At 41.9% G+C, this 20,953-nt stretch overlaps 1 protein-coding gene across 7 annotated transcripts in view; it reads right to left on the bottom strand.

Annotated features, from left to right (window-relative positions):
* Positions 1-20,700, bottom strand: part of LOC133486927 (tumor necrosis factor receptor superfamily member 14-like) — a 46,788-nt gene extending 26,088 nt beyond the window's left edge. For 6 of the 7 annotated variants that reach the window (XR_009791156.1, XR_009791162.1, XR_009791158.1 and 3 more), the window contains exons 1-4: positions 20,525-20,700; positions 16,969-17,102; positions 10,930-11,026; positions 7,583-7,708 (exon numbers count right to left, since the gene is read on the bottom strand). Coding sequence is in view for 2 of the 7 variants with exons in the window: in XM_061792789.1 (XP_061648773.1) it covers positions 7,583-7,708; positions 10,930-11,026; positions 16,969-17,010 (265 nt within the window). In the remaining 5 variants the exon portion in view is untranslated. Of the gene's footprint in view, positions 1-7,582; positions 7,709-10,929; positions 11,027-15,832; positions 15,939-16,968; positions 17,106-20,524 lie in introns of those variants that run through there. The other variant, XM_061792817.1, reaches the window with a different exon arrangement.
* Between the last annotated feature and the right edge of the window lie 253 nt (positions 20,701-20,953).

Genomic DNA, 20,953 nt, shown 5'->3' on the forward strand with positions numbered 1-20,953 from the left:
AAATATTATTATTTTGAGATTCCCGCATTCCTGCCTTGCCTCCCTGCTTCCCTGCAATTGGGTCCACCATGTTCTTGCCTTGCGTTCCTCGCCGTCGCCCTAACCATGTTCATGACAGTCTTGTAGATGTATTTTACTGCTTTTTTACATCATGGCCAGGGGACTACAGATGAAAACTAGCCTTCTGGCTAATTCTGGCTTTTTTAACCATGTGTACTTCATGTGTTTTATGAAATTGCATTGTCCCCTTTCAAAAATAAACTGATAAACTGAAACGTCTGATGCACTGAATGGAATGGACTGGTTTATGGGTAAATCCCGCCACTGTCCTTTAGAGGAGATTCGGGGGACCATTTTAACAAGACAGATTTATGACTGCACCAGACTGGGTCATCCTTTGTTTAAGTGTGTCATCTAACTTTTGGGTAAAGTACCAGTTTATGTCTACCATGTATTCAAAAGAACATCACCTCGCCCCAACCGGTTACTGGTTGTCCTACCTCTACGTGAATCCCAGGGTCTGGCGAATGATCTGTAACAAAGACAAGAGCGTCCGCACAATTGGCCTGGGCATAAGGAATTGTGGAGAGGTGCCAGTTGGTAAGGAACACTGTGACAAGCACCATCAAGGTCAGTATGACACCTTTGAGCAGGAAGCTACATGGATGAACGACAGAAGTGGCAGATGGGCAAGGTTAATGCCTTCCAATTCCAGCTGCCTCTACAAACTGGTGGGTGAAGGTTAAAATTACTATTGTTCGTGACACCAAGATATTTATTGGAGAAGGACAGGCCTTCTGACGAAGTTTGTGCGCTGGAAAAGAGGTGATTGTGGGTTGTGTTTGACTGTGTAGGAAAAAAACAAGATGTTTAACAATGGAACCCGTTACTCTCCTGAAGAAAGGTGGATGCATTGTAGCCACTGAATTAACGAACACGAATCCATCTGGTAGGAAAGAGTGGGACTTGCCATTGTCAAAACTGCTGAAGTCGTGGTTGAAACAGTTGCTGAAGTCGCCAGAGATGGGGCCTACGAGCTTGGAAAATTGATTATTAATGCAACCTGGCATTGGCTGCTGTTGGGTGGTAGCATAATCATCGCCGTGGCAAACTACGCAGCAGTTAGAGGAGGAAGTCAACTTTTTAGACTCCATCTTCGACTTCCGCATAGGGCGCCGTTGCACCAATCCAACGTTACCACAGTGACGTTTGACTCAAGTCCACCAATCAAACGACACAAGGCAGTCACATGACCGCGCACGTAGCCTCCGCGAGCCAATCAAAATGACTGATTTGGGGGAGAAAAAAAAACAGCCCCGCGAGTGTTTACTTTACAGACTCCAAAAAACAACTGCTTTGTCATGCATCTCTTAAATTATGATTGCCCAAACTTAGATATTTCAGCCAACTTCTAAATTGGGAAAACACCTTGCGGTAAATTGCAGGTGTTTCTATTGTTGTTTTGGCAGTGGATATGGTAACACTAGCCCTATCCTATGGTGTCGCGCACACACACACACACACAATCACTAAGTCTGGTCAGCGAACAGCTTCTTCATTAAGTCATTTTAGCCAACCAGCTCCCTTTCCAGAACCTGTGCCTGACCCTAAACCGGCCCTCTCTTTTACTTGCCTGATTGACCCAGTGACGCTTGTGGAGGATGCTGAGTATGATTCTGATGCTGAGGTCTTGGAGTCCCTTTTTGGGGTTTTGCCTGAGCCCTTGCCTCGTTCTCAGGTTGCGGGTCCTGAACCTGAATCCGATCAGTGGGTGTCGAGTGGTGGCATAATGTAATATTAATGCATATAACTGGTGGCACAATATGCTTAAATAGTACATAATGTAATAAATGTGCATGTCTGATGGTACAAACTATAGCTGAATTGATCAGATACATGTTCAGAAAATCATTAATGGAATTGGCTAGAGATATTACAAATGTCCACCAGATGGTGCAAGAAATAAGTTACTACAAATGTCCACTACGTGGTGCCAGAAATGAGCGACTGCAAAGGTCCAGCAGAGGGAGCCAGAAACGGAGACCAACCAATTATGTACAACCACTATTTGTCCAAACGATGGAGCCAAAGTAGAAGTTAAAAGGACACACAAATGTTTTCTACACAAAAAAGCCAATACGCCCCATGGGAAGCCATACTCAGGGTTCGCTGATGGGTCCACTTAAATTATTAGGATGGCTAATCAGCGTACACCATAAACTCTCTACACTCACGATTGGCTGTCCTCAGTGAGGGTGCCTCCCACCCTCCGCCGCCGTTCGTAATACAGACGCCATTGCCGTCTTTGATTAATTTCTTCACTTCACTTTTTATTGGGTCCGTCCAATGACTTATTTGCGTCGAATGAATTTGTTTGTGTCCACACACGTTGCTTCCGAGTCATTAGTGCAACAGTTCAACAGGTGTCTGTGAAAATTCTAACTGAATGATGATATAATAGTATTCAACCTATTACATCATTTTTATTGGGTTAAAATGACTTTTTTCCGTCGAATGAATTTGTTTGTGTCCACACACGTTGTTACTGAGTCATGAGTACAGCAACAGTTCCACAGGTGTCTGTGAAAAATTCTAACTGAATGATGATATAAGAGTATTCAGCCTATTACGTCGTTGTTATTGGGTCACATTAATTGTTTGTGTTGACACGCGTGGCTTTCCAGTCAGTCAGAAAGTTGTTCATGGTTGATAGAAATTAGAATATGATTTTATTGGGAGCACGATGGATTTCCATCCTCAATTCCGCTACCTGGCTTTCTCGAAACAGCTGACTCTGGAGTCTTCCAAGGAAGCCTCCAAGATAGCCTGAGCATCTAGGTACACTGTAGTTAAATTCCGAACCAAACACCTCTGTCCACCTCAACTCTCTGACTCCAGTGAGCGATCCATTGTTCAGCACCTTTACACAACTCTCATACAGCCGCTTTCCACTACAGGAGCTGAAGTTCCCAAGTTGTGGAGTTTTTAGGGACAGTACGATTCCACTCTGCTCCTTCCATTCCACCACAGCAGGAATCACGCCAAGAGGAGGAAAAACGTACTCAGCCCCCTCACTCCACTGGTGAGCTAAATCACTATTCCGTATAAAGTCCTGGTGTTTTGCTGATAGCGACTGCCACACCTCCTTCACCAGACCCTGTAGAACTCGGTTGGAGTGGACACCAGTCCTCTCAGCCAGTGTCTCTGGGAATGTCCTGATTAAGTGTCCCATCTTCACAATCCCTGCCTCCCTGAAAGCGCTTCTCATAGTGTCAGACAAAAAATCACTCAAAGGTAGAAAACTGTTATTGAATAGTGGCTCTTCAAACAACCACAATCCAGGCTCTGCAGAGGCTCGAGTAAAGTCCAAAGCTGCCAAGCATCAAGACAGAACTGTAAAAAGGTGTCAGTCCATCCAAGGACAACAGGAACAGATGTTTGTCATAACCCAGCCGTCCGGCCCTCCGGAGCAGCAGACGAGCGACTGCTGACCAGCAGATTGAGTCTTTGTACAACAGCCTCTGTGCCGTCTGTAAATGAAAAACAGCCATCCTGGAGGCAATGTCTATAAGGCCCTGCCCCCCTTCCGTCACAGGGAGATACAGGACTGACGCTCTCATCCAGTGATGACCAGACCAGAAAAAGTCCACCAGCATCTTCTGTAGCTGTTTAATCAGTCCTGGTGGGGGTGCTAACACCTGAAGTCTGTGCCACAGAAGAGAAGCGACGAGACTGTTTACAATCGGAGTTCTTCCCCTATAGGACAGCTGAGCTAGCAACCATTTCCATCTAGACAATTTAGCTTGCACTTTTCCCAGCACTCCCTCCCAATTCTTAGCAACCATCTTGTCGTCACCCAAATAAATCCCCAGAATTCTCAACCCACTATTTCCCCATGTAAGGCCACCAGGGAGACCATACGCAGTCGCCTGTGTTGGATTACCAACACAACATGCCTCACTCTTTCCCCAATTTTCCTTAGCTGAGGAAGCCTTTTCATACAGCGTTAGAATTTAATTTAATTTAAATAAAACACCATATACATTCCTTCCTCATGACGAACACGGAAAGAAACATCCAACGTCTGCGTCTGAGAGTCTAAAAACATGAAAACCTGTCGTCTAAATGGCTGAACATGCTTCAGTTTTTCATCCTTACATCCTAGCCCGACATTACGAAAACCACTAGCAAACTTACCAAAACGCTTCAGCTGCCGTTCCAGCGCCTCGTGCAAAATAAACGGAGGGACGCCCGACACAGTTATCCGTGTTGACGGTACGGCCAGCGGGGAAACTGGGATAAACTCGTCATTTAGAATTAATCCGTTCTCTATAAATTCCGTTACATATTGTTGATGTTTAAAAAAACACGACCACCGCTTTATTCATGCGGGATGCATGTGAGATATGCATATATCCCACCTGTTCGCCAACAGCCAGCAGCACTTGCTCCACCGTGAAGCTAGGCTGTGGCACAATCCGCACACCGTGCCTCAGAGACGGTGGCGTCTCAGGCGGCGCCATCCTCGCCACGAGGCACGGACAAAACCTTTCGAATAAAAAAAGACTAACCTCTAGTTATACACCAAAAGCCTACACCGTGACGATACAATAATCACACTGTGAGAAAACATATATTTACATAAATATACAAAATTATTCTTCCAACTCTCCCTCACGCGTCTCTGAAACACACCACCACAGAAGAAGAATAATCACCTTTTATTGTCATGAACATGCATGCATGCACATGAAATTTGTTCTCTGCATTTAACCCATCACAGTGAACACATACACGTTGGTGGCACACACTTGAGCAGGGGGCAGCTGAAGGTAGGTTAGTTGAAGACTGTAAATTGCCCGTAGGTGTGAATGTGACTGGGAATGGTTGTTTGTATTGTTGTTGTTTGTGCTCTGCGACTTGCTGGCAACCAGTTCAGGGTGTACCCTGCCTCCTGCCCGCAGTTAGCTGGGATAGGCTCCAGCACGCCCGCGACCCTAGTGAGGATAAGCGGTACAGAACATGCATTGATGGATGGATGAAATGTACAAGACAAATATTAGTAAAAGTGGATTTATTGAAAAAAAAACTAATTAAACATCCATCTAGAACAAAATAAACAAAATAAAAAAATAAAATCCTGAATCCTTCCTGGAAAAGATTGCAACCCAGACATTATTGATCCAATTGGTCTTAATTTAGAGTAAATCTACTCTGTTCATACATTAATTTATGAAGTTGAAATTTGACATTCTTTCCGCTATAGTGGCAATCTTTTCAAGGAAGGAATCGTGCTTGTCATGAACAGTATATCCTCGCAGTGGGTGGTGGTGGGGGCTGGGATGTAGGAACATTAGTACGCTCCTTCAGGAGATGGAGAAGTTGCTCCTCAATCTCCTCCTCAATACTTTTGCTCCTTTTACAATTCCTCTTTCCTGTATGAAATGGAAACACAATTTGGTGATAAAAAGCAGTTTGTAAAGTTTATATTTGTTAATTATATCAATAATATATTTTATTTTGGGTGCCTTTCATGTCACTTAAGGTCACCAACACTGGGTTAAAACAATATAAAATGAATACCTGAACAAGAAAATACAGCAACACAGTCCAGAAGAATCAATAATACTAATTAAAACCAAAGCAGTTATAATGAATATAACTTAAATTTTTTAAATCGTAGCCCAGACAAAAAAAAAAAAAAAAACAACAACAGAAAAGGATGGAATACATTGCTAGTCATGGAGAAAAGCATACCATAATTTCTTATACATGTAGTACACTTCAATCCAAATGTATGTACATACGGCCAGGCAGTCTATGAGGAGGGGCAGCGGCATCCTGTTCTCCTTGACCCAACTCCCATTCCCCTTCATCTGTCTGATATAGTTCATCTGTAAATAGAAATAAATAGTGTGTGTCTGTGTAATCAGGTGGCCGGTGGTTGTGCTAAAGCTTTGGCTAATGCTATTGCTATCTTGGTTAACAGTTCAACAGCGGTAAACAAGTAAATGAATAAATACACTTACCACGTATGACAGCTTCATTCCTTCACAACTTTCCAAGCCTGCTCCTTTCTTGCTCGGTCAGTACTGACAACATGGACTGTCATACAGCTCAGTGTGCCCACAGACTGCAACAATCACATCCTCCATTTTCATCTGCTCAACAACCGTACAGGACGCTGTGTGTGACGTAGTCCATTCGATGCTGATTGGCTGTCATGATGCGAATGTGGCTTGTATGTTGCTCGCAAAATGAAGCCGGTGTGAAATGCTTCCATACTCCACATTTCCTTCCAAGAAAAATTCATCTTCATCATCTCATCCAATGTCGCTGTTTCACCTGAGACAGGGTTTGCGAATATTGATGCCTTTATCTTGGGCGCCTACCTCCTCAATGAGTAGAGCTCTGGAAAGGAGCTTCATTTTGCCAAGATGGCTTGTTGTCTTCAAGGCCAAAGACTCCTCTCCCGCGGAGTACACAGAAATTGTAAGCCTGTTCAACATTTATGACTGCAAATCCTTATCTGTGTGCTCCACGTCAAATCAAACTTATTGCAACATTACGAAGTACGAGTAGAATGTGGTTTTGACAGTCATCCATTTTCTATAGTGCTTGTCCTCAGAGTGTGATGTGAAACAGAACAAGAGCCAATTAGGAAGTCATCTGAAATTCGTGCTGTTACCGAACACGAATAAACTGGTTGTTTTGACTGTTGGCATAACATGTCTCCAAAGCCACTCAACACAATAAATATGGAAAAAGTTTGCTACCCAGATTTAGTCAACAGATAAGTTTTTTGTATCTTCAGATAAATTTTTTGGATCTTCCGGCAATCTGGATGCCCTGTGGCACCATGCTGCCTCTCTGAGGTCAGCCTTGGTACTACGCCAGACAACTGGTTTGAGGAAGGAGATTCGAGATTCTCTGCAGAGATATTGCTACGTATGTCGTGTGCTGTGTTGGACATATGTATATGGCACTTTATAAAAAAATAAGCACGTGCCAAGTTTTTCCTCATCATGTGTTGGGTCTCTCACATTTAAAAAATCAGTTAAAGATGTTAAAAATGGGTGTGTTTATCCATCTTTAGAAGTTCCACTGTATTGTATGTTTACCTCCAGAAATAAAATTTTATGAACAACCGAGTTGTAGTTGTAGATACAACTTGAAATATACTATATTGGCAAAAGTATTTGCTCACCTGCCTTGATTCACATATTAATTTAAGTGACATCCCATTCCTAATCCATAGGATTCAATATGACGTTGGTCCACCCTTTGCAGCTATAACTTCAACTCTTCTGGGAAGACTGTCCACAAGGTTAAGGAGTGTGTTTATGAGAATTTTTTACCATTCTTCCAGAAGTGCATTTGTGAGGTCACACACTGTTGTTGGATGAGAAGGGCTGGCTCTTAAGTCTTCACTCTAATTAATCCCAAAGGTGTTCTATCGGGTTAAGGTCAGGACGCAGCGGGATGTCATTTCAGACCTTATGTGAGCCAAGACAGGTGAGCGAATACTTTTGGCAATATTGTGCATGTCTAGCAATAATGGAAAACATGACATGAGGGTTACCTGCATTGCAGTTTGTGCATGGAAAGCAATGTTTAAGCCCAGTCGGGATATTCATGTAGGTTCTGTTCATGCACAGTCGGCATGATGTGCTGCCGCCTTTGGTACATTCGTTCCTAACATGACTTCCTGTTGTAAAGAACAGATGCACAGATGTCCATGAGAATGTGTGTAATTTTAATAACCACAAACTACAAGTCACTCAATATGCCTGGGACATTTATTTTCTACAGAAATAACTAGTGTATAGTCCCAAAGAAATCTCACTCATTGCCTGTTAGGAGAGCCCTTTCAGTAAATATAGTTGCTGTCACGTTACCAAAATTATGACTTTACGACTTTTTAAATTATGACTATGACTTTTTTTTCCTCAGAATTGTTTTTAAAAAGTATGACTTCAAACGATACCTGCATGAAGTATCTGTATAATGACACTAATGATACCATGGCAAAAACCTATCCCAAACTTTCTTCCAAGGGCTGCAAAAATCATGCTGATCAGATGCAAGGGCCTCTGACATTCTTCACCTTTAATTTATTGAACATGCTAAAACCAATCCATCAGTATTACATAGTTGTACTAATGATAAGATATTTGTATTTTTTTAGGATAAAAATAAAAGCAATATCCTACTAACGAGTCTTTTTTACTTTCTTAGACTTTACTTTTTGCAGTGTGAAAAATTCTTGACCATCACCTAGCTGAATTTGAGAAGGGGGCCAATACATCTTTTGGCAATACTTCATTCATAAAAAGATAGTAGAACAAATAAGCTCAGTTGAGGAAAAGTATTGAACACGCCAACTGGTATTTATTTAATACTTTCTGCTGTATGGAGAAACAAGTCTCATGCATTGGTCTGGTGTGATTTTGGCCCATTCCGTCACACAAGCAGTCTTCAAATCTTGAATGTTCTGTGGGCTTCATTTATGGACCTTGAGTTTCAGTTCTTTCCATAGATTTTCTATTGGATTCAAGTCAGGTGATTGGCTGGGCCATTCTAGTAGCTTTTATTCTTCTTCTTTCAAACCAATTGAGAGTTTCCTTGGCAGTATGTTTTGGATCATTATCCCGCTGAAATGTCCACCCTTGTGGACCCATTTTCATCATCCTCGTAGATGGCGGCAGATTTTTTTCAAGAATGTCTCGGTACATTTGCCAAGTCATCCTTCCTTCAATCATGTGAAGTTTACCTTTTGCTGAAAAGCAGCCCCACACCATCATGTTCCCACCTCCGAACTTTACTGTTGTTTTTAGGGTGACGTGCAGTGCCATTTCTCCTCCAAACGTGGTGTGCACTATGGCATCCAAACAGTTCAATTTTGCTCTCATCTGACCATACTATATTCTCCCAGTATTTAACTGGATTGTCCAAATGTTGTTCAGAAAACTTTAAACGAGCTTTGACGTTTTTTCGTTTTTTTTTCAGCAATGGGGTCTTGCGTGGTGAGCGTGCCATGGCGGCGGAGTGCATTACTCACCGTTTTCCTTGTGACAACAGTACCTGCTAATTCCAGCAATTTTTCAAGCTCTCCACAGGTGGTCCTTGGCTCCTGAACAACTATTCTGATTAATCTTTGCACTCCTCTGTCACAAATCTTGTGAGGAGCACCTGATCGAGGCAAATCTATGGTGCTATGATTGGCTTTCCACTTACTTATTATGGCCCCAACTGTGCTCACTGGAACGTTCAGAAGCTTAGATATGCGCCTCTAACCAATGCCACCGTTATGTTTTGCAACAATTAGTTTGCGATGGTCTTGAGACAGCTCTTTGCTCTTACCTATCATGAGATGTTTCTTGACTCGCACCTTGGCAATAAAACCTTTTTGTAGGCCATCAATTAGGACTGAACCAGGTGATATTCATTTGCACTGACAATGGGCTGATTGATGTTTGATTATACACTGGGGAACAATTTGAAAAATAAATTCTGTTGAGTTAGATTTTTATGCTGCTTCCAAAATTGCAGTCAGTTTTTTTCTAGCACGTCAAGCATTTTCTCCACAGCTTACAAAATTCCACTGATTAGCTGTAGTAAGACTTGCCACCTGATTACAATTGGACTCATCTACAGCTACGTGGCAACTTGTTTGTGCAGTCACAATTGAGACAGTGCAGTGAGAGGTGTGTGCAGCTCCCAATAAGTCAGTACTATCAATATCTGCAAACAGAAAGATAGCATAGTAGGAATTAAAACGATTTGTGCCATATCCTTTGTAAAACATAATACTGTTAAATACACATTGCATTCATGCCTGTTTCTTTCATATTACATTTTAGGTCAATATTTGAAAAGTTTTATAAAACAAGCAAATATCTGTTAAGTACATAATTTTTCACATTTTTTAAAGAAAACTGGGATCTATAGTTCAAAAACTTGACGTGATAGAGAAAAACAGATCAGTTTTGGATTCCGCACCCAAAACCTAACAACAAAAATTGTGTTCGCCAGTTGGTAGATTTTAGGTGTTTTCTTGGCTTTCCATGCCTTTTTGCACCTCCCTTTCTTCATGTGTTCTATACTTTTTCCCGTGTCATGTATATATATATATATATATATACATATATATATATGTATATACGTGTATATATATATATATCTGTATATATATGTATATATATATATATACGTATATATATAAATATATATATATATATATGTATATACGTATATATATATACATATGTATATATATATATACGCATATACGTATATATATATATATATATATATATACGTATATATATATATATACATATATAAATATATATATATATATATATATATATATCCATGTCTTTATGGACCTTGCTTTGTGCACTGGTGCACAGTCATGTTGGAAAGGAGGGGGCCAGCTTCAAATTGTTCCCACAAAGTTGGAAGCATGGAATTGTCCAAAACGTCTTGGTATGGTGAAGCATTCAGAGTTCATTTCACTGGAATTTAGGGGCCAAGCCCAGCCAAACCCATTCTTTCACATGTGTTTGTAAAAACAGTCTCCATGCCTAGGTCCTTGATTTTATACACCTGTGGCCATGGACGTGATTGGAACACCTGATTCTGATTATTTTCATGGGTGAGCGAATACTTTTGGCAATATAGTATATTTCGCTATGAAATAGAATAAACATTGACACAGCGCCTCAGCTATTTAACATTTTAAAATGTAATTGAACAAAAATAGAATTATTCTCTTGCAGCTGTCTAGATTTGACAGCCTAGATTAAAATGTAAAAATTGCTTCACAGAAAAAAACAATTTTTTATCACGAATGACGAACCAGCACAGATTTTTCTACATTACTTCAAGCATCTTGTAACCAACTTGAAATGGATACAGTCTTACCAGTTGGACACTTTGGACAACATTGCTCCTGGTTTAGTTGATACTCAGTTTGATGGCATTCAAGTGTCCAGCCTCTGAAGACATAAATCAGGATGATCTATAGAGAGACAACATGGTGGTTATTATGGCTATAGTTATAAAGAGAAGGCAAGAACATAACATGACTTTTTTTTTCTTCAAACTAACACACAAACCCCCCATATTCATGTTTGTCTCTAATTTAATTCGTTCAAGTTCCAGATACTTTTTAATTGTAGGTCAAATTCGAGTTGTTTGAGTACAGAAGCCTTTGAGTTTGAGTAAGGGTAGCGATAACAATAGTGAGTGGACTGTACAGCTCTTCTGTCTTGCTAAAGGACACATTAACAGTCCTTGAAAAGCAAAATGTTACCTCACCAGAAACCATTTACAATTTGCACAGTGAGTCTGGAGCCATGTCGATCCTCAAGTCTCAGCAGACTATGCTTCCCTGTACAATCTAATGGGCTATAATAACTGTGCCAACTCCTCTGCCTTTCCAAATAAAAAAATGCTCAGTTTTTACTGAAACTAGTCGAAAATTAGCAAATTATAGCTAATTTAAGTTTTTTTGTTTAGTTTTTGGGGGAGTGGTCAAATGTATTGGAAATATTATGTTAATGCTCAAACGTGACATAATTTACTGTCAGCGAGCCAGATTTCAACAAGCTAGCTCTCTAAAAAGCTAACTGGTTTATTCATTGCAGGCATCTTCTCCTTGTTCTGTCCAATTCCAGTCCTGTCCTATATTGTCCTGTCTTTCCCTCACAGGGTGAAGCATGACTGCCCCATACGACACTCTCATCTGTCATTCTACTTTGTATATAATGATTTATTTTCCTTATCTTTTTTTACAGCTAGTGTACTGTCTTTTGTTGTCTTCTCTTCCTATATTTAGTTATCTTTTCCCTGTCTCTTCCTTTTTTCTACCAATTCCCTTTAAAACTTTGTTCTGTCTGACTGAAATTTTCAATAAATCAGAATACAAAAATACACCTCTTATCCTTGTTAGGGTCACAGGTCGTTGGGGCCTATCCCAGCTGACTTCGGGCGAAAGGCGGACTACACCCTGAACTGGTCGCCAGTCAGTCGCAGGGCACATATAGACACGGACAACCATTCGCACTCACATTCACACCGTCACTGAGTGGGAACTGAACCCATGCTGCCCGCACCAAAGTCAGGCGAGCGTACCACAACACCATCAGTGACTCCAGTGATTAATATTTATAGTTTATTATTCCAATTTAGTAAAATTGTTTTCTTAGCGCGGCACGGTGATCGACTCGTTAGAGCGTCTGCCTCACAGTTGCTGAGGTCCGGGGTTCAATCCCCGACCCCGCCTCTGTGGAGTTTGCATGTTCTCCCCGTGCCTGCGTGGGCTTTCTCCGGGCACTGCGGTTTCCTCCCACACCCCAAAAACATGCATGGTAGGTTCATTGAAGACTCTAAATTGCCCGTAGGTGTGAATGTGAGTGTGAATGTTTGTTTGTTTAGCGAATGTAATGAAACTTAACTTTCCCTGTGTCCCAGTTGTGTGCATTAACAGCGCAAACGCAGTTCTGCCAGCTGCTTGCTGCGTCGTGAATGGCGCGACGGGTGTTACCACAACAATGAACATTTATGGAGTCGTGAAAAAACTCCTGTGTCCATTCGATGGAACGATAACCCGCCCTACTCTGCCTCTGACTGGCAAGCACCAAGAAAGGATTCGTACTTTTGATTCGTTGTGTGTGGAAGCTCTTCACCGACACACACACAACGGATGCAGAATGAAAAGTGCTTCATGCGTCCCTGCTAATTTCTGTGTGTCTTCGACGGGGGACGCATATTAATCAATTCTGAGATTCCTGCACTCCTCCCTTGCCTTCCTGCTTCCCTGCACTTGTGTCCTTTGAATGAAGCTTCAGAATTAATAATGAAGAATGAAGATGACCAATGAAGGACGCAGCAAGAAGCACACGGCGTTGTCCAGCATGCCACAAGTCTGCCTGCCATCGCCCTCAGCCCGCCGACCAAGCACACCCTCATCCTGTAAGCCCCATTCTTTCACGTAGCCCTAACATTTCCCCCTCACCTATTTTTTAGATTCTGATTTAAAATTGCCCCGATTTAGTTAACCTCCTCTCCGTTTCTGACTCCGACACCAATTTTGATTTTTTTCCCCTGGTTTTCCACGTGAGTTGTTGTCACATTATCCCTTTTCCAATCACTGTATGTCCACGCCCAATTCTTTTCCCTCTCACTTTTACATGGGCACCCATTTGGACATCCATCCGGGACCTCCACGAGGTGGCCAACTGAGGCACCCAAGTAAAAGTTCAGTTTTGTCGTCACGTAGTTCTGCTCCGTTTCACAGCCACAAAATTATTTCCAATTTTCACACCTCGTTCCATGCCCGTCCAGTCCTGACCACAAACCTGGCCCTCGTTCCATTCCAAATTCTTCACCTCGTATTGTACCACCCGTGTTTCCGAGTTCACCTTCCCTTGTTCCTGCACACTCTGCCCCTCTTGCTTCCTGCGCTCCCCAACCTCTATGGCGGCAGCCTGAAAAAGCAAATGCAGACCCTGTTCCTGCTCCTCGGCAGCTGCAGCAGGCCGCTGTTCAGCTCCTCGGCCGCTGCAGCAGGCCCCGTTCCGGCTCCTTGGCAGCTGCAGCAGTCCCCTATTCCGGCTCCTCGGCAGCTGCAGCAAGGTCCTGTTCCTGCTCCTGCGGCGGACGCTGTGCAGCTGCCACCCGACCCTGCTACGGCGACACTCATCCAGCGGCCACCTCCCGACCCTCCTCCGGCAACGCTCGTCCAGTGGCCGCTTCCTGACCATACTCCGGCGACACTCGTCCACCGGCCGCCTCTCGACCCTGCCGTGGATCCTATGTTGCTGTCTCTTGCCTGCCCAGATCAGCATTACTTTCACAATGTCCTTGATTTTGAACAAGTGACTTATGTCTGCCTGATATAGGGACTGTCTTGCTGAGCATCCCTTTGCCAAGACTCCTGACCCGTACTTATCCCTCCCATCCACCCTGAAGTTGGGCCGTCAATCCAAGTAGTCCGTCCATTCAGTCCTGCACTCCTGTTACTCCAATCTTTCACGTTTAACTTTAACCCATTAATTCAGAACAGTGTCTTTGAGACAGGTGGACCCACATGCATGGATGCAGCAACAAGCAGAAGTGTAACAGTAAATTGATTTCACTGAAGAAGAGCGAAATATTAAAAAGTCACAAAAACAATGATAGTAATATAATAAATATAAAACAAAGCCAGGAATGGTCTGAAAATGAGGACAAAAACACAGCAGACTAGTTTCATCTAAATAAGCGTACAGTGGAACCTCTAAACACAATCTGTTCCAGGACGTTGGTGGGCCTCCGATTCAGAATTTTTTTCCATAGAAAATTATGAAACTTCAGTAAAATCATCAAACTTTTATGGACTGTACAGGTAATGTTGAAGAAAATTTTCAACATTCCTAACATCCATATAATTGTAAAACAAAATTAACAGTTTATAAAATTACGTTTTTTGTTTTTAAAGTAAATTGTGTACTGTTAGAATTTGTGTGACTGATGCATAGAATTTGAGGAAGTGAAGAGGGACCATTGCTAGGGGTGAGGAGTCGCATTTAAGCCTTGGAAAAACGTGATGAATGCGCAGCTGGACAATTAGTATTGATGAGCTGACACTGTGGTTTACAATTGTTATCGTCAACTTAAGACCTCTTGATACTCCAGCGCTCGCGCGTGTGACAGCACCCGCACTGCCCCTATGTGACGCGCACACAGCACAAATTTTCGCCGCACGCAGAATGCCGTGGAGATCATCTCTCCCGATTGGTCCGTTTTAGTCACATGCTGTGATGACGTATTCAGCTTTCCCTTTGGTTCCTCAATACTGCCATCCCGACTTTTCTCTGGTGGATGCACATACCCTCTACGCCACCGCCTTCTTAATCGATTTTGTAATATAAGTAAACGCATCATCTGGTCATCTACAATGTAGGTCGATGTGTTCTAGCAGGCACTGATCCACGGTCGCCATTGTTGTTACTTTGTTCCTTGTTCCGGAAAGTAAAAACGGCTACCGGAATTGGCCATAAAATGCAGAGGAAACTCCACCCTGTGGTGTCCTAGCCAATACCAGCTGTAGCGACACCTCCGACTGACTGCGGCACATTTTCAAAACAGCGCGTGTGGGTTGCACTCAAGTATAAAGGCAAACTGCGCGCAGGATAACCAGAGTGACGTCAGCGTGGTCGCAGCCCGCTCAAGTATAAAGAAGCCTTTAGTGTCAGCTGAGCTGCAAGGACACATGTAGAGGCATGTAGTGATTTTGCATGTACCGATAAGCACCAGTAGTGGCAGTAGTGTGACATACGTAGAGTTGATTGACCATGCCGAGATAATGACTAAAACTAAACTGAAGCTAAACTCCACAGGTTCTAATTGTTTCCATAGACAAGAGCATCGAGAATAAATGCCTTAGTATTGTTGTATGTTCTCTTTGTATGTCTTACTGCCGTGTTTTTGTTGAAGTAACAGTTGTTAGACAGTTTTAAATTACTGCAGTAACAACCCCAGGTGACATGGTAACAAGTAGCCCCTTAGACAGACATGCAAAATCAAAAGGCATGAAAAAGGTGACCAAAACAAAATTGTGGGGGGGGGGAGTGGTTTCCTAGGGGGATCCCCCAGGCCCTCACAGATTTTTTAAAATTTTTTATTTTATTATAAAATAACATAAATTAAGCAATCTGGAAGACTGACGAGTACAATAAGGCAAAAAAAATGAAAATAATTCTTCACACAGAAAAACTTATTTACACCACTCAAGTACATTTGATGCACAAATTTAAGATTAAAATTTTCCTCATTTCTTTGCCTTTTTGTTCTGGCCTCCAGCTTTAGCTAGGCCCATCTCCACCTGGACCTGATGCCAGCTTCAAGTTGTGCCACATGAATAGCATCCTCCTCTTTAAGCACTCATTCTGGAAAAGAATTGACTTAAATCAGTCTGTTTCACTTAATTTTTCTCTATTACCAACTTCAAAGGATAATCCCAAATGCATCCTCCAGGAAAATATTAAGTACAATATTTTTCAGTTTTTATTGGACATTTCTGAATTTGAAGTTAGTTCATTCTATGTTGTGACATAATCCTTAAACATCGCTCCGTCACATTTAACATTAACATTCGTAAAGTAATGAAATAATTGTAGGCGCGTTTCCTAATTAATACAAGATCTACTAGCGGATGTGCTCTTGTCGCCGATGCACGTGTGCTTCGCGGTTCCGCTTGGACCGGAACCAGGGCCCCGACCCGCAGCACTTCAACGTGAAAATACAAAAGACCAGTGCAACAACTACGACACGGGCTGATCTGATGAGCAAAAATGTTGCTTAAACCGAAGAGTAGCAATAGAGGATGTCCGCTCCAGAGGTGGGTAGAGTAGCCAAATATTGTACTCAAGTCAGAGTACTGTTACTTGACAATAATGTGACTCAAGTAAAAAGTAGTCCTCCAAAAAATTACTTGAGTAAGAGCAAAGAGTACACAGTGAAATAATTACTCGAGTACTGAGTAAATAGTGAGTAACTTAATTTTTTTTTTAACCACAGCATGAACATCAATAAAAAAAATTACTAAATAAAATGTGAATGTGCAAATGTGCAGTCGGGCTGGCTTATGAAAGTGAACGTGAGCCTTCGATTGGGAAATATCTGTAAATAGCACGCATGTTTGTTTAACCCGCAGGGGTTAAAGCTTGGGATTTTTTTGTTATTGTATAACTTTAGGGGCAATCGAATTAAGAAGTTCCACTGTTCTGCAATTAAACAATGCAATTAAATGAAATCAACAAAATGACATTTGCAACAGTGCAAGACCACCACCAATAGTTTTTATGTAATCGTTAAAACAACCAAACAGTGATTAAAACAGCCAATATGATTGAGTCAATCCTTGGTAGAGAGGAGAAAGGCTTGCTAAAACAACTATATATAATAAGTTTGTTTTACCAGCACATGATGAGCTTTCCGTTGGTTATTTCCCAATACCATTCTGCTTTAGGCACTTGAGACAAGCCGGAAATGCTAATGTTGTAACACCCTGCATGGGCTGAGATGCAAATCCAAAATCAGGTAGCTGACATCTGGGGGGGGAAAAAGAAAACATGTTAAAAGTCAATATAAATCTAGCCAAGTATCTCCCAGAAGTGGAATGTATGAGTGATCTTCTTCTTCTTCTTTTCCTTTCGGCTTGTCCCGTTAGGGGTCGCCACAGCGCGTCATCCTTTTCCATGAGAGCCTATCTCCTGCATCCTCCTCTCGAACACCAACTGCCATCATGTCTTGTGTTTCATTTGTAGCAGTGCACGCAACATAGTCATCCAGCCACCAGAGGGCGAACATATGATCAAGGCTTCATTGAGCACCGGCACCGCGCTCCAGAGGCCAACTTCAAAATAAAAGCCTAAAATCGCATTGAGGTCCAATGTAGTAAGATATGAACCTTTTATTTTTAAGTAGGCCTCTCAGCACCTTGGCGGAGAGGCAGCGTGTCGCGCTAAGACATCCTAGATATGAATGGGTAGATCCGCCAGCGCAATGAACCGTGCCGATATAGGCCATGTTGGGGAGGTTGAGGTCAACTGCCCTCATGTCTTCCCTCACTACATCTATCAACCTTCTCTTTAGTCTTCCTCGAGATCTCTTGCCTGGCAGCTCCATCGTCATCATCCTTCTACCAATATACTCACTATCTCTCCTCTGGACGTGTCCAAACCATTGAAGTCTGCTCTCTCTAACTTTGTCTCCAAAACATCGAACCTTGGCCGTCCCTCTTATGAACCCATTTCTAATTAGGGTTGGGCATCGAGAATCGACTGGGACCCGAACTAACATTCTGGTTCTCCCGGAATCGTTCAAATTTAAACATTTCGGTTCCCAGTTTCGATACCTACAGTCCGCCGACCGCAAAGAAGAAAGTGGTGAAAACAAAGAAAAACACGCACAAAGACGTGCTTGTGCCCAACGGCGGCGAACAAGTGTTTCTTCACTACGTTTAAATAAATGACCAGTCGCTTCAGGCTTTCGCAATGTGTAAAAGTCTGATCCGAGCCTCAGCCTACACAGCGTGCAACTTCAGTTAAGTCAATTGGGTAAGCTTGAAACAATAAAATACGTGTATGCCAACACTGAGGCAGCTAACCAATTAAACGGTGAGTTGCACTCTTGCATTGATGGCATTTAGCGTTTATTTTAGTCTTCAAATCAACGGAAGAGCTGATGACAGAAAAAATATATAAAAATTATTTTACCATACTGGAAAGAAAGTAGAAACAGTCGCATTACAAGCTTAACATTGAGCTAACACTTCACCAAAGGTCAAACTAGCAACTTTACATCACAATGAATTGGGACAAAATTCACATAAATGTCTCACAGTATCACAAACACTAACATTGTGCCTCATCTGTGGGAAGGTTTAAGGAATCAACATTTTTCTGACCATTTGGCTCCATTCACTACTCTTTTTCTTGCCATCTCATTTCACCGGTGTTCTGTGACATTACCTTTTGTGCCAAAATGCTGAGTTCCGGTGCGTATCCTTCAAAATAAAAGACTACATGCTTAAAACAGGAAGTCAAGTTAAAACTTGCACATGTAAACTATCAATTAATTTTTGTAATTGACCAAATACTTATTTAATACGTATCACCATAATTTGGTAATATATTCTTTAAAAATCAGACAATGTCATTTTCTGGATTTTTTTTCCTCATCTTGTCTCTAAAAGGTGAGTTATACCTATGATGAAAATGACAGGCCTCTCTGATCTTTTTAAATGGGAGAACTTGCACAATTGGTGGTTGACTGAATTTTTTTTTGCCCCACTATAACTAAACGTTTGAACCGTGAAAATAGATCTGCTTAAAGTCTCCAGTGGCGAGAATATATCCCACTTGGTCGTCGCGGGGGTTTTCCATCATGCTCCTGCAACGAGGCTCTCTAAAGCAGCCACGCGAGCGCGAAGCGTCTGCATGCCGGTTGTCACATCCGACTACACGCCACTGCGTGCGACTTCTACCTCCCTAGTTTAGCGTTGCAGTTGGCACCGAGCTCAAAATGGGCGTGTCTTATCTACCAATAAAAATCTGTATAGTACACTATTAACAATCGTTGTAGTGGCTGACTTGACTTCAACTTTTCAACAGGCCTGACTGCAATGAAAACGCTGGGAGTAAATGGAGAGGGAAATCACAACTGTCGATTTCTTTGCCGTTTGTGACCGTGCACGATTGACCGATGGTCAAGCAGAACAACGGAGACGGTCCTTTCTTGTCAAGTCACTATATTGACGACGGGGATTTTCCAATGAAAAGTCGGCGCTTGCATACTAATGTTATTGCATTTTATGCATTAACTGTATTTGCTTTCATTAAGTTGCATTTTGTGATTGCACTTTGAAATAGCATATTTACTTAGTTAGCCCTTGCTAAAGTTTAATTTTATTTCTTATTATCTACAATTTATTCTTATTTAAAGATTCATTTTGCAATGAAGAGTGTTATATATTGTTTGTTTAAAAGTAGTGCAATAAAAATAAAGATTTTTCCCTAACATGATGAATAATCGTGATTAATAATCATGATTACAATACTAATCAAAACAATCGTGCTGCCCTAACTATAATTATGTTTTGTATCAATAAGTACCGTGCACTTATTATGACTAATGTTGTATGTAATTCTGGAGTTTACCAGTAGAGGTTATACTCGCTCTTCTAATGTAACTGTGCTCCTCATGGTAAGAAGACTTTGAAACCGAAGCAGTTGCTGCTCAAAGTAAAGAAATATGAACAAAATCAGAGGTGTATTGCGACTTAGTTTGGCGACGATGCAACAGTTAGGATAATCTTTTAATACATTTTTCCTCATTAAAGATCTAGGGAAGCCCCTTAGTCCGTCTGCAATATCCAGTCCCAGGTAACCTGGAAGAATTCTACAGTCGGAGGGAATCCCTCGGTCACTTTCTGTGTACCTGTTGTGGCGTTTGCATTTGTTTTGTGTTCATGTCAATGTGTTGTAGCATTAATGTGTGGTGTTGTGGCTTTTGCAATTGCTATGACCTGTCCTGGGCACTGTATGCAGTGGGGTGGTCAAAGGATCTATTACCACGAAACGAAAGTGTTAACAGGGGGAATCTATGCGTCTACGTGTTCATTGATGCCTCGATGATTATTATTATTTTTTTTTTTTTTCCCTGTCCATCTGAAATCAGTGGTAATGACAATCATCCCTCCTTCAAAAGCAGAATAGTTCATACACTGCTCTTCGACTTTGCGAGTGTACGGCGAGATCAGTTTTGTCAGACTGTCTGACGTCTTTCCGCCATTGTAACGTCGAACTCGTAGTCGAAGCGACCAGCTGGCGACATGAACTCCCCTTCCCGGAATAAAGAGGACTAAGACTGCCCAAACTGAACAGCTTCTTCATCTACATTTCCATGCATGTCAATTAATTTAATACGTCGAACAAGTCAAACACGGAGTATCACAAAGGCAATAACTTACTTGTTTTTTTCTTCGAGACATTTTGGCAAATAAGACTCACTTCCTGGTGTTTGAACGAATCTTTTTAGTGAACGAACAGAACTGAATCAGTGTATGAAATGTTTCGTTCTTTTAGCTTGGCTTCTCTGAGGTGTGCTTGACTTGACGACTGGGAGCTGAAACGAAACTGCTGAAGCGTCTGAATAAAGATTCTGTCACTCATTTCTGAATCTTCGGCGAATGACCAATGACCAGCCAGCGTGCAGGCATGGGCGGGACTTTATTAAACGTACTGCCATGTGATTTGCGATTCGCCAGTGTTGCCACTCACTCAGGGAGGGACATAAGTGAATTGAATGTACAACTGAATGTCGTAGACACATATTTTAGTAAAAAACACAGCTACGCCAACATGCATTTGAGGTTATGAACCTCAAACTGTACAATTGT

Source organism: Phyllopteryx taeniolatus, chromosome 1 (genome assembly GCF_024500385.1).
Source record: "Phyllopteryx taeniolatus isolate TA_2022b chromosome 1, UOR_Ptae_1.2, whole genome shotgun sequence".
NCBI classification, from domain to species: domain Eukaryota; kingdom Metazoa; phylum Chordata; class Actinopteri; order Syngnathiformes; family Syngnathidae; genus Phyllopteryx; species Phyllopteryx taeniolatus.